The sequence below is a fragment of the Convolutriloba macropyga genome, chromosome 4 (assembly GCF_964194025.1).
Source record: "Convolutriloba macropyga chromosome 4, txConMacr16.3, whole genome shotgun sequence".
NCBI lineage: Eukaryota > Metazoa > Xenacoelomorpha > Acoela > Convolutidae > Convolutriloba > Convolutriloba macropyga.
Genome location: NC_134471.1, coordinates 38306246 through 38328002, shown reverse-complemented (window position 1 = coordinate 38328002; position 21757 = coordinate 38306246). Strand labels below are relative to the sequence as shown.

Here is a 21757-nt window from a genome sequence, read left to right as displayed (position 1 = left end):
ATAATTTGCGTTCAGCGACAAATCCCAGTGCGATAAAAGCTAACACATTTGTTGGTTTTCAGTGACTGGTTTTTGGATTTCAGTGACTGACTGCTTGGATGCCCAAGTGCATGAGCGGTTGATGAACAGTGCTTATGTAATAACTAATGCCAGCTGGAAGAGCGACGACTCTTCACAAAGGACGATGAATGGTAATAGGCAAGACATCGAAAAACAGCAAAAACATTGTTTCTCTTCATTGAACGCTCATCTTGATTCAAGCGAGGTGACCCGGAAATTTCCGATTGACGGTGAAATCCATCGGATATGGAACTGTGAAAAGTTCAAACCGATGACTGCTGAGAAACGGTATAATACAACCAAAGAGAAGAACACTCGCTTCTCCTGTCTTGGCGAAAAACATGCTGTGAAATAGTGTCAAAGAAAATGTGAAAAAGACAACTGCGAGAAGCGTAACATTTGTATGTTCCACCATAGAAAAATTCAACGTAAAAACTAAAAGAAAGTACAATCCTGACAAGTAATTTAGAGTTAGTACCCTGTTGAATTCAAAAGCAAGAGTTCGAGTCTTTGCGGAAGAAGGCAGATTAGATGACACTCTTTCAGCTGGCATTACTGATTCAACTCAAACCTGAATAGATGAGGAACGTCTGGGCAAAATGGAAATCAAAGGAAGAACTATTTCTATTGATGTAACGGGCATTCGAGGTACTCAGTTGACAACGTGCCTACCCTTTTGTTAGACAGTGAGTGGATCTCTACCTACCCGAGGACTAAAACCGATTGGAGCTCTTCGTGCGTTGCCTCGTCAGAAAGATATTAAGCTACCCGTTGTAGTCAAAAAATGTGTGATCTTGAGCAAACCAACTTCCAGAGCAAACCAACTTCATGTCTTTCCCCGCTGAAGTTTACAGTGGAGTGTAGCTGTTTGTTTACCAGTTTGTTGGCTTCGCGACGTTTTTCTGCGACAATTAGATTCCCCGACTCAAGATCACACATTTTTTGACTACAACGGGTAGCTTAAATTGTCGCAGAAAAACGTCGCGAAGCCAACAAACTGGTAAACAAACAGCTACACTCCACTGTAAACTTCAGCGGGGAAAGACATGAAGTTGGTTTGCTCTGGAACAACCAGAAACCCAATTAAGTAATAACTAGGATATGTCGGAGACAATAAATAGACAAAAAGTAAAGTGCACTGGAAGGCCAAGAAGAATTGGTGTATTTGAGAGTAAGCCATTCTAGACTACACTAGACTAAACTACCGTAAGAAGGACACAAAAATTAAGCAATAAAAAAATCTTTTAAAGTATCGAAACCAAAAATAGACTGCTGCGAATTCCAGATAGCAAAATTTTATTCACTTATTAACCGATGAATCCTGTCTTTATTGAGCGTGAATGATAGGAAAAAAACAGCCACAAAAGTCGTAGTAATTATTAGCTGCTGACTGAAATTTAGATTACTTAAACCCTCATAAGCTACCGATAAGAATTGTCATTGATGAGCTGAAGTCATAAGACAGCAATAGGTAAATTCAATTATTTCATCAAAACTGTCAAACTCTTCCGTTTGAAAAATTTGAGAACAGTGAGTGTCAAAATCATTAGCTGCCCATTGATGAGTTCGAACAATTGAGAACAGGCGCAGTTACAACACAAAAAACACAGGAAACCTGGGGCAAATTGCTCGCAAACAACCGGCCAGCGGGGAAACTATGGTTTAATCGACGAGGGGTAGAGTGAGGAGGGCTGGAGGAGATGGTGCCAAGTGGGTGAGGTGAGGTTGGAATGGGGATTGGAGATTTAGTTGAGTGACTCAGGGGGGTTGACTGGGCTTCAAACTATCAAGATGACGAACAGTTCTTCACGCCATAAATTGTCGTTTCAAAACTGTTTTGGTTAATCGCACATTTAGAGGTGCACAGGAACTTAGTGTTCAACAGGCAAAACTCATTAATGGACGGAAAATCAATCAAGCAAAGAATCACAAGAAAAGACCACTGGATTAAAAAATATTAGTTACAAACATAGCTTGAGAACAATTAAACCAACAGAAAAAGTTGATTTCAACAACTTAAAATTGATTCAAATAGCAATTTTTCACTTGTAAAAAAATTATGCCTCAAATTATGCCTCAAGTCTACTTAAACTTGATTAAAATCACCACTCTAATGCTTGACTCCATCACCAACTCAAAGTACACAATCATTTAAGCCCTAGCCAAACACTCAATGAATAAAATGAGTGTACCAATGAATAACTTGCACCATGGAAGGCAGTATTGACAAAACATCATGGAAAACAAGTCTCCGTTCATAAAAATTGACTGCCCCTGATAGACAAAACGCTAAATAGAGAGAAATCCTCGAACAGGGGAAGGACAAAGAAAGATAAAATTGGTTACAAAAACTAGTAAAAATGATACTTTTCGGCTATAAATTCGGGAAGTCTTTGATAAATTATTTTTCTCAACCAAGGGACTTCTTAAATCTACTCAAAGAAACGGCAAACAACATTAAAAAGGCAAACAAAGAAAAACTGGAAGGAAATTACAAATTTACCATTCTTTTTATTTGAAAATATTATGCTCTAAATAAAAATTACATTGAATTGTCAAGTCTTGGTAGCAAAACCTACATATTAACTCATCACATCTGCATATCACATCTCTTTAAGCAAACAAAACTGAAGATTAAAATCTAGGAAAATGAATGATCACCTAAACTATTAATATAACTAAGTTAATTACAAAAAATGGAAGATTCCAAAAAATGTAACAGGCCATCTCGTTACATTTTTAATAGTTTAATTAGTTTAATCTCGCCACTCTTAATAGTTTAGTATATTGAGACACACTCTTTTTTCAATAAAACTTAGTTAAGTTGTTGTTGAACAGACTCCTGTTTCATAGTGAGAGGACAGAGGGGCTAGTATCAATACCAGAAAGCATAAGAGATATTAACTCGAAGAACCAAATTAGAGTAACGGGCATCTAAAACTAGTCTTTATGGGTTCATCCTGTTTCTATTTCTGTTTTTTAATACTGACGCTGTTAATTTTGAATTGCTTTGCTGAGCAACTGCTATCTTAAAGCATTTTGAGCAGAATGAGTGAAGAGTGAAACTAGCCTAGAGAAGTTAAAACAATTATACGTAAAATGTTGAAACATAAACCGACAAATGTCGGAAGAATTGCTCTTGAAGGACAGGCGAGGCAGTTTAATGCATGGTATTTAGTATAGATCAATGTTTCTTTATGGGTGCAAAAAAACCTCGACCCCACCAGGATTCGAACCACTGGCCTCCCGATCCATGTCCAACCGCACTTACCACTGCGCTACGAGTCACGAATTTTGCTATGCTGCAACCGATTTTATATTAGCAACAAGCTTTACTTCGGAGCACTATAGAGATCACTCAAAACTGATGAACGAAAAAGCGAAAAAGTCACTTGAGAAGTCAAAGAATTTTCTAAAAGAAAAGCGCAAAATTTCAAGCGAAAAATTTGCATAAAAAAAGACACCCGTTTACAATAATTGCTATGAACTGCGTTCAAGAGCAATTAACAAGCTGTAAACTAAAGTAATGCAAAATATTTTACTTCGACAAAGTAGAAAAAGATACGAGCACACTATAATAGCTGGCTGAAGCGGCTATTAAAAAATACACCGATTTCGGTGCACTTTTCTTTAGACTTCTAACAGTCAATTGTCTCCACTTGTGTTCAGCTGCCGAAAATTTCGATTGAGAAATTTAGATCATGCAAACCCAAAAAAGGCGTTAAGTCACGCGAGAAGACAAACGGTCCAGCAAAAATTTTGCATAGAAAGCCAACACGTAACAATAATTGCTTCTAACTTCGTTCGAGAGCAATTAAAAGCACTTTGGCATTTAATGATTTTCCTTACTAATCGAGTTAACCCTCAAATTTGAACCTATTCGGAGGCTTTCCAAAACCTGGAATCATTCAAGCACTTTGAGGCAAGATTTTTGCTTTATGCTAAATTTCGGGGCCATAGATATCCACGTACTACTGCGATCCAGAACCCAAACTTCATCTTTTAAAACAGCTTATTTCTTATAAAAATTCCTATTAAGCTTTAGCTTACAACAAATTACACATCTAACTGGAATAAAACTTTCAAATAAACACAGCAAGAAATTTACAGATGAATAAAATTACGATAGAAAAATAAAGTTTTACTATAAAATGTTAAACTGCAGCTATTAGAAGGGTACAACGGCAACATCTTGGGCTAATTCTACTTTGGGTACAAAATTAGCTTCAGAAAGTTCTCGAGCAACATTTGGTGAAATTGACACTTCGGAATTCCTCACTTTGTAGCTCCACTCCAAAGCCTGAGAAGCTCTTAGAGCGTGCGACTCGTGATCGTGTCGTTTCAACATGTGACTTTTAAGTCGGTCTAACTTCTCGTTGTTGTCTGAGATCCAACTTTGGAACTGTCGCAAATTGTGGCGACCTCGAGAACTACATGCTCTTGCAGTGTCAGCACCAGTTTGCTAAAAGTTAACTGGCACTAAATCAACTCAATTTTAAGCAGCTAAAACTTATTTAAGACCACGACAGAGTCTATGATATGGCTAAAATCTCTTGATAATTGTTCAGTATTTTAACTGGAAGGTACTTCACAAATTGTATCTGTCATAATCATTAACGTAGGTTTACCTTATTTTTCTGCTCAAATAATAAATTGAACTTGAAACAAACTTTAATATGGTTTTAACTAACCAATGAGAGGGCCGAGCTCATGTCGGCTGCGACGTTGTAGAAATCGTCCTCGGCCAATATCTGGCACACACTCAGATTGCTCGGCTGGTTCCTCTCTGCCAGGGCTGAGCGAGTGTAGATGCGCATGGTCTCTGCCTCACACACCAACTTCAATCGCTCCTGCATCACCCCCAAACTTCATTAAGAATCAATTTTAAAAGTGAACCTTTCAAATTCATGAAACTAAGCAGTGCCAAATCGTCATAAAAATCACAACATGAACGTCTTAGGATTAGTGAGATGCAATATAATGTACAGCGGCACAAAAAACAGTATCAACAAAGTCAGCGACCGATGAACAAGTAGAACATTCAAATCAGCCCTCAAGATGATATCAAAAACCTTTAGTTCGCATTAACTTATGGCTCCAAATATAATAATCACGCTGGGTAGCTGTCATACCATATATGCGCAATCGTAACGACAATCAATTAAGCCTCTGTCATGTAAATCATATTGATTAATCAAAAAGCTTTGCAATGTAAACTTTAATGGCATATATGACAATATCCCCGCTAATATCAAAGAAGACTTACACGCTCGATGAGCTGCTGCGCCCTGAGCTTGTTCCTCTCTCGCTCCTGCTTATCAAACAGCATCTTCAACTCTTGGAACTGCTCCAGTCTATTGGAGGCCAGTCTCAGTTTTGGATAGTTATTCTTGTGACCCTCAATGAGATAGTGTTTCTTAACACAGTAGAACTCCTCGTAGAACGGCTGCACCTTTGGGGGGACCGGGGGTAGATTAGCTAGTTGTTTCTCCCTAATGTTCTTCTTCAGGTGCAAGTACGTGTAGATCGGGTTTGTGAATTTCTCATCCGGTGGTGCGATCGGAGGTACTTCGAGAATGCTGTTAGATTTTGCTTCCAACTCGGCCTAAAATAACTATCGTCTTTAACTCCAATTCGCTTCAACAGTCTCGATTCGAATTTGTCAAAATTCATAGCCTTTTGAGAACGATGCCCTCACTATGACGTCAACCGTATACTATTCCGTACCATTATAAATTTGCCGTAAATAATGGAAATTAACTAAACGAAATTAACAAATAATCGAAATTAACAAATAACTTATGGCTCCAATAACTTATGGCATTTAAAAATTTGGCATAGCTTAAAAGCTTTCTGAAGTTTGTATACAAATATACAAATTCGGCGTTTAATTAGGTAACAAAAATGAATCAAAATCTGTTGAATTAAAACAGAAATGATTGTGGGAAAATGTTTTACCTTGTGCTTGGCCAGCTTTCTTCGTTTGGGATGCTGTGGTGGCTCATTTGCAACAGGAGGTGGCAAAACTGATATCATAGGTCCCGCTGTCGGCACAACACTACTAGGAGCAGCTCCTGATGTACTCTGATTCATGTTCACACCATTATTACTATTATTGGTAGCACTCGGGGCAACAGGAGGGTTTGTATCTTGTTGCGGTTCTTCAATTGGCTCCCGTTTAGTCGTCGTTAATCCGTTACTACTGCTCTCCACTTTTACCTCAGTTGTATTAATTAGTTCTTGTTCATCAATTGCAGCTTTGACCTCAATCTTTGCAATCAGCGGCGGCTCTTTACACCCAACATCGTTAGGATTCTCGTTCGAACTTTGCTGACCAAATGTAGGGGTCTGAGCTCGGCTTCCGACGTTTGAGACGGACTCTTCTTTTAACTCTGCAAAAGTTGAGCTGTTATTAGAGCTGCGAAGCGAATTCTGTTTACGAGTCCCAGAGTCGTTACTACAAGATGATGAATTGCTGTCTTCATTGTGAAGGAAGTTTGCATCCCCAGACGTCAAATCACGTTTCAAGTGAGCATTGGATCTAAACAACTTGCGTGTTTAAAATTGTAACCTATTCAGGTTTAACTCAACAATGCCAATATTTTCTTCTAAATCACGTCCTTTTACCACGACTATCAGAACCAAATAATCATGTTCTTATCAAACCTAGTGCATAAAATTACAAAAGATTCAGAAGTGAAACATAACCAACTAAACGTCGGAAGAATTGCTCTCGAACGACTAGTGGAAGCTCTAATCAATTGCAGCCTGGGGGGGGGGGAGCCTAAATGGGACTAAGAAGTTCAACAGTGGGCTTCAAATAACCACATTAGAGGTTAAAATATACCACTATTAAGATTTAAAGTGAAAAATGGCACCAGTTTTGGCGCACTTTTAGTTTGACTTTTCGTATTAAATTGCCGCCAATTGAGTTCAGCTGCTTGAAATTGTGATTGAGAGAGAATTTTAGATCACGCGAAACGCAAAAAGTCAGGGGCAAAGTCACTCGAAAAGTCAAGCGAAAATTTTGCATAAAAAAGACACACACGTTTACAATAATTGCTATGTACTTCGTTCAAGAGCAATTAATAAATGAAGCAGCACAAGTAGATATCAGCACTTGTGCATCAAGAAGCACTTGAAAACGGACCAGTTGGCCTAACAGTGTCCTCGCTGGTGCTACATAATATAATATCTAAAAGAAGATTTGTACATTTCTTACATGTGCCACCAGGAAACATTTTATCATTATTTGGTTGATTTGGTTTCATTTCAATGTAGTTTTAATTGATTAGAGATACATTTGCCAAACATATCTATCTGCATTTGCACCAATGATTGAGCTCAATTATTGACGTAAATTAAGTAACCTCAAAGTTCTTGTAACTCTTGGCGTTCTATCCGACTTGAGTCCCCCTTTCCCACAATCACCTTCATCTCCTATCTCCGACTTTACAGGAGTCGAGCTCCTTTCAGTGAGTGTCATCGAATTCGATGACTCATTCGCATCAATGATATCTCCTCCGCTATTGCACAGGTGTGAACTTCGGGTCGGCGATGCAGTTCGAAACTGAGAAGTGCTGATTTTCAGTATAATTGGCGGCTGGTCTCCGTTCGCTGACCCAGATCCCGAACTAGTTGATAAAGATGCTTGAGACCTTTCGGCTCGGCTTGATTTCTCGGCTTTCATGGACAATGTTGCTTTGGTTGAGTTGCGGGTTCCAGTCCTCGTTTTGATAGAACTGTCGTCTTCCCTTCTGGCTTCAGTAGTTGAGACTTCTGTGCAAGTGCGTCCCTTCCTGCGAGTTTGCTTATCCGTTTCAGCTGAAAACAACAGCTCAAAAAGTTCAGCTCATCAAAACCTGGTAGGCAATCACAGAACTAAAAAAAATTTAGACTTTTACATAAAAAATCGTGACTTTTATTTAGACTTTTACAAATCGTGAGAAACAATCAAGATTCAATTCGTCAGCATCGATTAAGATTAATGTTTTACAGTTCCGAGAAACGTTTTAAAATATGAATATTAAATTCTAATCTCAGGATGTTTTGGTGCCCAAAAACTGGGCGCAAACAAAGGCATCATTCAATGTTGCTTTCCCTGGTGACTTCTAGGAATTTTCGGGCATCGTTTAGTCACTCTCGCGAGCGTAGTGTCTCAATTAATTCGAAAGAAAAGACCGCTTGTATCGATTATTAAAACATGGCAGCTCATTTTCATAAGCACAAAATTCAATGTGCTTCGGGATCTAAGTTGGCGCAATTCCAGTGCAAATGAACGAGAACTGGATTTGAGCCATCTGGTCTTAGACTCTCAACCATGAATATCGCTAATAACCCTTTATCTTGTTTCTCAAAGTTTTCATCTCTAGCCAAATCTTTCAACACAAAGAGCTTCTTGTTTAGCTTATCTTACGCACGATTTGTATTTGACAGCGCTTTCAATCCTATATCACTTAAAACTTATGAACTTAACCGACTAATGTCGAAACAATTGCTCCCAAATGAGCAGTGCGCGGGGTGATCAGTAAAAAAACTGCTTTAGCATGTGTTGGGCGCAAGGTAACATTAGGTGTTTCAAGTGCTTTTATTAGTACTAATTTTATAACACATGATTTAATTTTAAAAATGAAATTAATTTCTGCGTACTTTGAATGAGACTTCTCAACTAAAATAAGCTTTGTAAAACTATGAATGAGAGCAATTGATCTGGCGAAAAAAGAAGTCAAGAGTGAAAAAACCTGTGGCAAAATGGCCAGACGAGTAAACGATCAGACCAAGAAATCGCATTAGAAGACAGACAGGACTAAAAAAAATGGCAAACTTGGTTTCAGAGCAATTGATCAAACCCAATTCACGTTGTTTCTGCGTAACTCCTCCAGCACCTATGGCTCTTTTTGGTGGTCGACCCCTCTCACCACTTCCCCCTCCTCCTCCTCCAGATACTCCAGTGGCAACCGAACCAACCACCATTCCACTGCCTGCTGAATTGGTAGCCACAAAATCAACCACCGACTCCGCCCCATCTGCAAACTTGAGCGGCTTCTTGCGTCGTCTCGGGCCGGCTCCTGCAGATGACAAATTATTGAGGGCGGGGATTGTTATTTTCTAAATGTTATTTCACAGCCAATTAAGCGAAAATTAAGTAGTACCAAAATAACAGGGACGGTGCCGATTTTAACTTAAGTGTTCGGAAGTTCGAAAACATGCTTTCTTTGTATTGTAAGGCCAATTTTCAGCCTTTTTTAGAACCCAATAGACTGGTCGACAGTCTTCTGTTTTTTGGCACACACTGAGGGCTCTAAAAGGCTCTTTGCAGAAGTTAAGATTGAGAGCTAGATAAAGTTGAAGGGAAAAGTAAAAGTTAGTAAAGCTGAATCAGTTTTTGCGCAGAAAAATTTGCAAACATGATTCTCAATCTTATATGTTTTTGCACTATTGATTATTTCGTTATAAGGTTTAACGGAAAATACGCTTACCGCGCCCAGGTGTTGATGGAGCTTCAATTTGGGTGGTGGAAGTCATTTCGTCATCAATTCGCTGTGCCTCCGTTTGCTCATCTGCTTCAATTTGATCAGCATTACTAGTCAAAATTACAGTCGAGGAACAAATTGCATTTTCCTCCATATTAGCAGAACCACTCTCGCAAACATCCATTGGTTGTTCATCCAACGGCTCCATCTTCAATTCTTCCTCCATTTTGAGGTCATGTTGCACAAATTGTGGCCTTTCGTCCTTTGAACCAGATTGATTCATGTCTTGACCAATTGAAGTACTACCACCTGTACTGGTTTGTGGCTCATTTACTGACTCCGATTTGATTTGAACATCTGCCTTTGAAGGACTTGCTTCCGAATTAAACTTGATGGCAGGTGTTGATTTGACTTCCACGGCCAATTTAGGGCCATCTGCATTATTACCGTCATTCAATTTGTTCTGAATTGGGGCAGCTGCAGTATTGGGTTGAATTATTTCATTTGAAGGAGAAACTATCTGCAGGTTGGTAGTTGCAGTTTGTAAGGTAGGTGACAACTTAGAACTCCAATTTGGAATTATTTTCTCAGTTGCAATTCCAAAACTTCCCCTTTCGATTTTCGATTTCATATCACTTTTGGCTAATAATGTCGATGTTTCAGGAGCCGCAGCGAAATCATCTGATTTGGTCAATGGCTCTCTCGTCGTAATTGCATCAATCTTTCTTTCAATCGAAATTGGACTACGCTCCTTCTGCTTTTTAACATCTGCCATTTGTTTCAGGTTGTTATCAAGTACGTTGAACAAGACGTCGTCACCGCATATGGACGAAGTAGTGCTCCGCTCATCCGATGATATAGATGTCAAGCGATCACCCAGCATTATTTTGGGAATTTTATCAACCAACTTTGGTATTATCGGTAACACTTCGTGCACTTCAGAATCATGTTGATTTGATTTAGGAAGCGCTCTGTGTGGTTCTTCAGCGGAAACTGGCGGCTTGGCAGGTCTCTCAGAAGCGATGACTGTCGGCGAAACCTTTGAATGAACCACTTTGACTTCTGACTTTTCAGTTTTTACAGATTCACTTTCAAAAACCTGTTTTTCATTACCCTCTCTCGGCGGTACCTGTATTTGTGCTTTAAATCTTTGTTTAGGACTGAATTGTTCTGAACTCTTGGCTTCAAGTTTCGGCTCAATTGTAAGTCGTACAACTGGCGATGTTTTGAAGATATCTCCATGTTCAGATTTGCTGCTGAAACCAGAATCACCAGCACCGCAGGTAACAGTCAAACTGCCAGAGAGCGGCGAGACTTGCGTGAGTGCTTGGGATCCTTTTTGAGAACTATTAATACCAAATCCAGTCAGATTTGACACCAAATTAGTGTTTTGTAAACTTGTACCATGATGTTCTGAAGCACCTTGGTGATACGGCTTGTGATCAGTTAACATCGGTTTTTCAATACTCTTTGAACTTTCTTTAAACTCTTTAATAGATGCAAGATCTCGGATTTTGGGTTCAGAAATTGAATGGTCGTCAAGTTTTTCCCGTTTCTTTTCAGGAGCAGCTTTGTCAGAGACTACCTTCTGATGTTGCTGTTTCTCCAACAGCTGCTTGTCAACAGAAACTGGAGCTGAAGATTGCGGCTGGGATGCCTTCGCTTTCAGACTGACATTAAAACTCTTCTCGTGAAGTTTCGGTGACAATTTTGGTGATTTTACAACTGGATCCGGTTTGAACAAACGATCATCATCGCCTTTACCTTTAACTATGACCGGCGGTTTGCTTTTTATATCAACTTTTAACGGCTTCATAGCGGACTGTGGCTGCTGTTGTTGTGGTTTTTTAACAGTAGCCGAAGCAACACTAGAACCAGCACCTAAAATTGGCTTTGAATGCTCTATTTTATCCAAACTTGAGTTGGACGCAGTTTTTTCACTCGCGGAATCTGAAGAGAGCTCAGCTTTTCTTGAACCCTGATTTGAATTTAATGATTCTTCACTGTTACTTCTAGATTCATGTTTGCGTTTCTTTTTAGCCATCTTCTCCTTTGAAGTTGACAGCGATTCATGTTTGCCCGACGAACTCGATGACAATTCGCAATCTTTATGAATTCCTTTTCCACTATTTTCTTTCTTATCTTTTTCCTTGTGTTTGTCTTTCTTTTTCTTCTTTTTCAGTAATTCGCCCTCAGGTGTGATCACATTTGGGAAAGGAGGCGAGACCTTAGTTCCAGATCCCGAAGTCACCGAGATTGAGGAATTTGAACCTCCAACTCGGTTATGCATCTTGTCTGACCCCGGGTTCTGACTCGCAGTACCGGAAGGCCCAAAACTCGATTGAGCAGCACTCAATTTTTCCACTTTTTTCATCAGCACCTCGGTCGATTCAAACGACTTTGGATTACCGGCAGATCCAGTCAAAGACGTTCCCGAATATGCTGGTGGCTTCATTTCAGAAGACGGTTTACAACCAGAAGAATCGACTTTTCCCGCTCGATTTTCGGACGAAACACGATCTGCAATTGCCGTTGAAAGTTGTGCCTGATTCTGGTTAGTTGACGACAAGTGAGGCTTCTTCGGGCTGTCCTCTAAATCTTCATCGATGAACAACTCACCAGGACTGTTTGCAAACTCGTCTTCACTCGAATTATAAGCAGATGATTCGACTAAATTCTCACTGCTGGATTTTTGCAGAATTTCAATGGACGAGGATAACTCGAGATCACTTGCGGCTGACGTTGTGCTTTTTGATCCCGATACGGCTTTAGAGCCCGAGCTCATTTCATTCAAATCTTTGCTTTTGGAGGTTTCTTCGGACGATGAACTTCTGCTAGCTTCCTGGGCTGCTGATGAAGCAGAAAATGGTGACTGAGCTGCAGTATCTGCTTTTGAATCGCTACAATCCACTAAATTACCAGCTGATATAGTCGAAGGGTCATTTCCAATTTTACTACTCGAGGAATGCTCTCTGTAAACAAAATAAACTTAAGTGAACTTCAATTTAACATAAAACGACTAACGTCGGACAAATTGCTCTCTAACGACAGGTGGGGCTATTTATATCAGAGGCTGTGAAGCCTAGATTACTCTATATGGTTGCAAAAAAATACGTCCAAGGACGGTCTCCAATCCACGCCCTCCAGATGAATCGACAGACGCATTAATTACTCGGCTATCAGGTTATCTTACAATCTCTTTTGCTTTAGCAACCTACTTAATTTCCGAATAAGAGCAACTTCGGTCAAGCAAAACTCAAGATGTCAAGCGTGAAAAGTCACCTAAGAAACGAAATCAAAAGAATGTTCTAGCACAAAACGGTCACGCAAAAATGTTGCATAAAAAGACATGTTTAAATTAATTGCACCAAAATTCGTTCGAGAGCAATTAATCACAGTTGTAAATAAATCAAGTACCAAAACTGTACAATGATTTTTTGTGCCTAACAAGTGAAAGAATTTTCTACGTGTGACGATAACAATTTAAATTCTTACACGGAATCACGACACTGCAACACAGTGTTATATTGATTGAAGCATATCATATGCAAAGATCAGAAACATACCCGGCAGATTGCCGGAAAATAGCCGCCGTTGATTCCAATAAGCATGATTGGGATTGAAAAAATAGAAGATATTGAAAAAAAAAGATTTCTGTACAAAAACAATTTTAAGTCCGATTTATTTTGATGGCATTTCGTAGTTGAACATAAAGTACTTCTGTTTCTTAGAGAGAGGCTACAGGGGCTACTATCCATACCAATAAGCATTAGAGATGGTAACTAAGACTTATAGGAACGACGTTCAAATAGCGGGCATCTAAAATTGGGCTTTATGGGTTTATCCCGTTTCTATTTCTGACATCCATTTTTGTACTAACTCTGTTCATTTTGAATTGCTTTGCTGAGCAACTGATGTTCAAAATCACTTTTAGCAGAATGAGAGAAGAGAGAAACTAGCCTAGAGAAGTCAAAAAGATTTCACGCAAAATGTTGAAAAGGCGGCAAAATGAGGTAAAGCGAAACATTTTTTTATTCGACGAAGTAAAAAAACATAGCAGGACAAGTCCTGACGTACAATTCAAAGAATTTTCATTGACTAAACAGAAAAACTAGACGTAGAATGAACTATGAGTGAGTTGAGAAAACCAATTAAAAAAAATCAGATCAAAAAAATAAGAAAAAAACAGAAAATCAAAGTCAAAACGCCGCATGTGAACAAAAAAACCACTAGCGAGAAATGAAAATTTAATTCAAACAAAAAACTAGGCCTATAATGAGCTGTGAATGGATTGGGAAAACCATTTAGAAAAAAATCCGATCCAAAAACTCGAAAAAACAGTTAAAATCAGAGTGAAATTGCCGCATGTGAACAAAAAACCACTACCGAGAAACCGAATTTTTGTTCAAACACCGTTTTCTCACTCCACTTTAAAATTAGGGCGAAAAAATTTCACGCCGCAAAACCACTAGCTTTTTCGCTCCATTTCCTGTTTCGGCGTGACCAAAATCACTACTCCAATTTGACTTCAAAAATCATGAAAATGTGTGAACAGATCTTAAAAAAAAACATAGCCGGAAGAATTCCGGAAGCGACTCGAAGCGTCAGAACTTCACTAACAAAACGGTAATTGCAATGGAAGCCACTACTTTTTGTATTAAACCATTAACTCACTACCTCTCGAGGTGTGTTCTAAAAATTGGTGAAACTTAAAACCACTGTCAACAAGAGAAACAAAATGCAGAGAACCAAGAGAAACAAAATTTTATATTATCGAAAACGTTTGTTAACGTTAAAAAATCCAAAATAATTAAGGTGGTCAAAAACCTGATAGTCTAAAAAAGCTGACAAGGCTGTCAATAGTCCTCAAATAATTCATGATTCTAATCCGAAAAAGATCGCGAAAGCAAACGGCAGATAATAATCTAAGAAACTAAGTTAAATCTTTTCAAAAAGAAAGCCCAAATTAAAGAATCAGAAAACACCTATAATTAGACTTCTAATCACTGCGATGAACACAAAAAACAACACACACCTGTTCCTTGTTGTATATAAGCTAGACAACATTATTTCCTACCAAATCAAAAAAAAAATTTATCATAGAAAAGACATAAGCCGCAGAAGAATATTCAAAGGCAAAAAATCGTTTAAATTAATATCAAGACTGGAAGAAAGTTGCAGTAAATAGTCATAAGTGGAAATTTAGGAAAAGGCTTGCTATCACACTTTCAGTCCTGCCTTATGTTGAATGAAATCAATTGCAAACCAAAGAAATGACGAAAATCTAAAAAGCTGAAATCATTCATTTTTAACAACTGAAAAAAAACAATATACCGAAAATAAATGTAGATGCCATGCCAAAGCTAGAATGATACTAACCAGAATGTGAAGAATATTGGTACAATGTAAGCAACACCGTAACAAAAAGACATTCTTGATTTTTGAAAGTTAAAAATCAATTTAAAAAATTCAAGAAAAACGAATACATTTCAATGTCCAGCATTCAAGACATAGAAAGGATAACTAGTCATCCGATACAAAGATATATCCGCCTGAAGATAACAAAAGGCAGAATTCATAAATACGAAACATTGAAACAATGGTCAAAAAACTTTTAAGACTGCATTTATGAAGAAGTTTTAACTGTTTTTCAAAAACTTAACGCCAAAAAATGATGAATTTTTTATTGAAACGAAATTAAAGTCCCTCATCATGTTGCACAAAAAGAGTTTCCAGCAATTACAACCGAAATACAAACAAAAAAAACTGACGAAAATCGCAAAAAAACTATCAAAATCGGAATAGCATATGTACAAATTTTATAAAACAAAATTACATCGAGGTAGAAAGAGGCCTTGAGTATATGAATTATCAAAGAGAAGTTACCATATTAACTAATTTTTGACAAAAAGACGGTTAAAAGATCCAAAAAAGAAGAAATTAATAGAAAAAAAGCCAAAAATTAACTAAAAAATCAAGAAATATGCACCAATTTTCCACTTGAAACGCATTTTCAGGCTCTGCAAAACACTGTGGAATCAATTTCCGAGGTTGGCATTTCAATATAGTATCGAAAAGAATTTATTTCTACAAAAAATCATACTAAAAGCCAAAAAAATTGGACCACTTAGACAAAAAAACGGCTAAAAACGGTTATCTATATGTGCCATTCAGTCAAAAACTACTTTTCAAAGTCAAAACGTCATTCACTGAACGCAGCGCATGATCAAAAACTTCTCTCGCTTAGCGAAAATCTGTTCACCAAGACAGCTTTTCTCACTTTCGCTTTTAGGTCAAAATGCCGCGTGAACAAATCTACTTCCTGTAAAAAAAAAGACCGAGAGAAAACCAATACTCCTCTTCGAGTCGTAAAAAGACAGCGCCCCAATACAATTCAAATTCTTTGAATTGTAAAAAAAAATAGGAGCGCTATAATAGCCGGCTGAGAAGATGAGGGCGGCTATTAACAATAGAAACCAAATGTCGTATGTGGCACGTAGTCATTTTCTTCAGTTTGACGCTAGTTTGTTAAAATGTAAATATAAGGACAGTATCAAGAAAACATGAAGAGCGAGAAAGAAAGAGGAGAATATAGATTTATATTTCAACACCATCGCACAGAATAAAGTAGATCAGCTAACAATGGGTGAAGGTGACACCATTTGTGTACTTTTCTGGCATCAAAGTTGAAAACTTTAAAAAGACTCCTTTAAAAGAATCTTTATTCAAATAAACCTGAGCGTTCACAGCAGCATCTAATTTTCACTCTTCTTCACATGGACAAATAACTACAGGCACGATATTAACAGTCCTTATTAGTAAGTATCTTGCTGTTCAATAAAAATGTTGCATCAAAGATATCGATTTTTAATAGAAAATTTTAATCTAGTAATATTTATGTCTATACTTGTGACCAAAATATCTTTCAATTGTTCACTTAACATAATTTTCTGTACGCAGGCTGCATTTTCGTTCTCCGTCAACATTTCCTAGGTGACGGAAAACAATTTCCAATTAACAAAAAAGCGTATTAATCAGCAAACGCTGCCTGATCTATTGCTTTTCGACATAATTCAAGAATCTGAAAAACCGTAAATTTCACCCTCTTTTTAACCGTCTAATAGTCCACGGACAAAACTTTCCGAGCCTCAAAAAATAAACATAACCGACTAACGCCGGGCGAACCGCTCTCAAACGACCGGCGAGCCGTTGGCTTCGTCACAAGCTAGCCACGGTTCGGCAAGGCTAGATTTAGCTTAATTGAAGGGGCGTAAGGTGAGCGCAGCAGGGTGCACCGCAGCGGGGGTGCAAACATGGATTGGGGGGACCGATTTTGGGCGGTGGGTGGCGATGTGGGATCCATTTCTAAGAACCACCCTTCACAACATAAGTGTAAGTCTCAAAAAAAGTTTCTATGAATCACATACTTGGAGACTAGCGAAAGGCTTTAAGACAAATTAATGCCCACTGGGCGCTACTTCTTTATCCCGTTTCTGAGGACAAAAAGTCAAATGGGTCAGACGAAAAACCGGTCAAGCGACAAATAGCATAAAGGAGACAAACAGGATTAATATATTTGCTACAAACCGCTTGTGAAAGCAATTAACAATAATTTCCTAGAAAGTGCTGGTTTAATCAAGTATGATAAAAACATTTCTACTATAACTCAGCCTTAATGAGGAAAATAGACAATGAAATTACGCCACATATCAGCAGATGAAGTGCGGCATCAACAAAGCGAGAGAGAGAGAGAGAGAGAGAGAGAGACGGAGTGAGAGAGATAAAACGTGAAGGAGAAAGAGAAGGAAAGAAACAATAGCAGACAGAGGGAGGGAGAGAGACAGAGCTAGCAATATCTTCCATGATGGGATTCGACTCTACAACTTCTAGTTTTCTAGCCCTGTTAGTAAAAAAAACTGAAAGAGGCAAAAATTTAAAAAGTTTCAGATTTCGCAGTAGGAAATTCAAAACCATTTTTTCAGAAGTTCTGTCAAGTAAACCAACTCCAAGACTTTAAAAAATTTGTTGGCCAGTAATGGTAGTTAAACTCAGAAAAAGACAAAATTTATTGAAAAAAATTTGGAAACAAAAGCAAATTTTAACAAAATCTTGCTAAAATTCAAGATATTATTATCTTCAAAACTTTTTGAATGTCTCAAGAGACTTTTTAGTATCCCTGTTTCCAGCCAGAAGTAATTTCACTGGCTCATAACGATCCATAAAATTGATACAAGAAAACTATCCCAAAATTGGAAAACAAAAAATTAAACTTTATCCAAAAATTACAAACACTGGAGTCACATAAACATTGATCACCATTCCATTAACTTCAGAAGCTATAATACAGCTTATTATCAAAGCTTGGAGGAGGTCCAAGGGCCCCAGGTGCCGTAAAAACTCAAAGGTATTGGAAAAAACTCAAAATCTTGAAAAACATTCGATTACATCTAAAAACTATGCAGTAACATGTTTTGAAACCCTAGTCGAGGTTCCATGGCTCTCGAAGCTAGAAAAAAACTAAAAAAGACATAAATATTAATAGTTGAAAATTAATCCATGGCGATCAAAAATCTTCCAGCAACTTATTATAAGACACTAACGGAGGTTTTCTGAACCCTTACGCCAAAAAAAAAACCTGAAGGACAATGTCAAAAAATTGAAAAAATTGCAAGTTTTGTCAAAAGGATGCTGAAATTTTAATTTGACATCTTGAAAGACAGTTCATTACATCCAGAAACAATACAATAACCCATTGTCAAACCCTAGAGAAGGTTTCTTGGCTCTTGAGGCTGAAAAAAACAAACACAAAAATTTTACAAAAACTTAAGAATAGTTCAAAACTTAAAATAGTTCAAAAATTGCTGACATTTGTAACATTATAAAGTTGAAAATTATTCAATGGCCAATAAAAACTTGTCAGTAATTTATTATCAAACCCCTAAGGAGGTTTTCTGGCCGAAAAAACCCAAAATTTTCACAAATAGATTGGTAAAAATTGTGAAAATTAGTATAAAATTGAGTGCTTTTAGCGAGCGGCTGTTCGTCAGTAGCTAGACACGGGGGAGGCTGACAATAGGGGGGTCATCAGTGGAGGGGCCCTCAACCTCTAGGAACCGCCCTTCACGCCATAAGTAATCGTCTTCAGAGCTGACAGGCTCTATGAGCACTTAATGTCCGCTCGGTGCTACTTCTTTATCCCGTTCCTGAGGACAAAAAGTAAAATGGATCATACAAAAAAAAGTTGAGCGAAAAATTGCATAAAGGAGACGAACATGATTAATATATTTGCTACAAACCGCTTGTGAGAGCAATCAACAATGATTTCCTTAAAAGTGCTTGTTTAATCATGTATGATTAAAACATTTCTACTATAACTCAGCGTTAATGAGCATGACATTACGCCACATAACCCCATCTAAAGTGCGGCATCAACAAAAAGAGAGAGAGAGATAAAACGTGAACAAGAGAAGGAAAGAAACCCTAGGAGACAAAGGGAGGGGGAGAGAGAGCGAGCAATATCTTCCATGATGGGATTCAGCTCTGCAAATTCTAGTTTTCTAGCCTTCTTGGTAATTAAATAAAAAAACTGAAAAAGGAAAAATTGAGAGAAGTTTCCAGATTTCGCAGAAAAAAATTCAAAAAAGGACAAAAAATATTGAAAAATTTGGAAACAATAGCAAATTTTAACAAAATCTTGTGAAAATTCAAAATATTATTATCTTCAAAACCTTCATTGTCTCATGATACTATCTAGTATCCCTGTTTCAAGCCAGAAATAGTTTCACTGGCTCATTAAGATCCAAAAACTTTCAAATTTTGAAAAGAAAAAATTAATATTTATGCAAAAAATGGATTTATACAAATATTGATCACCATTCCATTAACTCTAGACACTATGCACAGCTTATTATCAGGTTTTGGAGGAAGTCCTAGGGCCCTTGGTGCCGTAAAAAAATGAAAAGAATAAAAACTTGGAAAAATTATTTTTTTAAAAAAATTGCTTAAATTTGTGACATTAAACTTTTGAAAAACATTCGATTACATCTAAAAATTATGCAGTACATTGATGTTATCAAACCCTAGTCAAGGTTCCGTGGAGGTTTATTGGCTCTTGAGGCTGAGAAAAACCTAAAAAACTTAAAACCTAAAATTTTCTAAAAACCTAAAAAAATAAATAAGTTTTTTCAAAATTGCTGAAATTTATAATATTAAAAAGTAAAAAACTATTCAATGGCCAATAAAAATTTGTCCGTAACTTATTATCAAACCCCTAAGGAGGTTTTCAGGCCGATAAAATCAAAAAATTTTCATAGTATTTCAAAAGCTTGATCAAATTTGTGCAAATTAGTATAAAATTGCGTGTTTTTAGCTAGCGGTTGTTCGTCAGTAGCTAGACACAGGGGGAGGGTGACAATAGCAGTGGGGTCATCACTGGAGGGTTCTTCAACCTCTAAGAACTGTCCTTCACGCCATAAGTATAAGTCTCCAAAACAGTTTGAGCTTAAACATAACTGAAGGGCTCTAAGAGCACTTAATGCCGTATGGCCGCTACCTGTTTATGCCATTGTTGCGAACGAAAACTCAAAGGAGTCGGACGAAAAATCGGTCAACCGAAGAATCGCATAAAAAAAGACAGACCAGACCAATATAATTGCTACAAACTTCGTTTGAGAGCAATTAAAAAATCGTTTTGAGTCAAGCACTCATCCTCTAAACATTCATATTAGCGAAAAACTATTAAAAGAAAACTGTCAATATGTTGTGGACCTTTTAGATCAACTTAGGATTTTCTCTACCTTTTAAGCTCCTCAATTGAAGAACAAAACCTTTTGCTGTTGAAATTTATTGAAAAATTAATCAAAACTGCATTCTGCTAAACATACTCTTTTCACATTTTGCATTCCCTCAAAGAAATGTAAACCTGAAAGAAGCCTAAACCAGTCCGATCTACTGTTTTTCTAAATAATTCAAGAATCTGTAAAACCGTAAATATCACAAACTCATTTCAGCCATTTCCTAGTCCACGGACAAAATTTTTCGAGCTTCAAAAATTGATCATTTGGAGTCGAGCAATCATACTCTAAACCTTTATATAAGCGAAAAACTTCAATAGAAAAGTTTCGTTAAGTTGGCAACCAGTTAGATCAACTAATGAATTTCTCTAACTTCTAAGCTCCGCAATTGAAGCACAACACCTATAGCTTTTAAAAAACTATTAAAAAATTACTTTTTGCTTTTACCCAAAGAAATCTAAACCTGAAGGAAATCTAAACCTGAAGGAAATCTAAACCAGTCTGATGTACTGCTGTTCTACAATTAGTTCAAGAATTTGAAAAACAGATAATTTCAGACTCATTTTAGCCATCTCCTAGTCCATGCACAAATTTTTTCCAGCTTCAATAAAACTCAATCTTTCTGAGTCAAGCAACCTGTAAACATCCAGATGAGCGAAAAACAATTGATAGAAAAAACTTTTGAGATCAATCAACGAATTTCTCTAACTTTCAAGCACAATTGAAGAACAACCCCTCTAGCTGTTTTAAAATTTATTCCAAAAATAATCAAAAACTGCATTCTGCTAAACGTACTCTTTTCACATTTTACTTCTCCCCCCAAGAAGTCTTAACCTGAAAGAGCCCTCATTTTTCCCGCTAAAACTTATTCGAGTAGCAGCTGAAATTACAGAAACTTGCACTAAAAATAAAGGTGAACAACGTTTTTCTTCAGTTATCTCGGTTTTTGGCTTAATTTCAAGCAGATATAAATAACCCATTCTTAATCAGCCGAGTTTCATAGCCCTTAGCCTTAGTACTTCGTCAAAGCTTTATAAGTTGGAGGAGTAAGAGCAAATTCACACGTTTGTCCATTATTATCAAGGATAGTTGATTTCAAGTGGAGCTCAGAATTGTCACAATAATTTTGAAGCGGATTGGTGGAATTTCTTGTAAACTCTCTCTTCCTTTAAATGCTTCACATAATTCCATCATTTGAATTTCTGACGTTACAGAAGCCTCTACAGGCTTCTCAATTTTTGTGATGAATATTATGGCCTTGCCTACCGAAAATGTTAAGTATCTAGTATCCGAACTAGATTTAGGCCTCCAATTATGCATAACCTTTTGAAGACAAATTTTGAGACCAGTAGAGCCGCATTATAATGTAATTCATCTTCACTTAAAGTGAAACTCAAAGGTGTAGAAGCCAAAACCAAATTGTGATTGCCC

The 21757-nt window shown here is 37.4% G+C and overlaps 1 protein-coding gene across 2 annotated transcripts in view; it reads right to left on the bottom strand.

Moving 5' to 3' along the window:
- Window positions 1-4072: 4072 nt before the first annotated feature.
- LOC142337654 (uncharacterized) overlaps window positions 4073-21757 on the bottom strand; it is a 101271-nt gene continuing 83586 nt past the window's right edge. Inside the window, exons 7-13 of one of the 2 annotated variants that reach the window (XM_075387051.1) lie at window positions 9540-12505; window positions 8910-9128; window positions 7431-7884; window positions 6019-6601; window positions 5327-5665; window positions 4752-4910; window positions 4073-4522 (exon numbers count right to left, since the gene is read on the bottom strand). In XM_075387051.1, coding sequence (XP_075243166.1) covers window positions 4229-4522; window positions 4752-4910; window positions 5327-5665; window positions 6019-6601; window positions 7431-7884; window positions 8910-9128; window positions 9540-12505 — 5014 coding nt within the window. In that variant the 3' untranslated portion in view covers window positions 4073-4228. The remainder of the gene's footprint in view (window positions 4523-4751; window positions 4911-5326; window positions 5666-6018; window positions 6602-7430; window positions 7885-8909; window positions 9129-9539; window positions 12506-21757) is intronic. The other variant, XM_075387052.1, reaches the window with a different exon arrangement.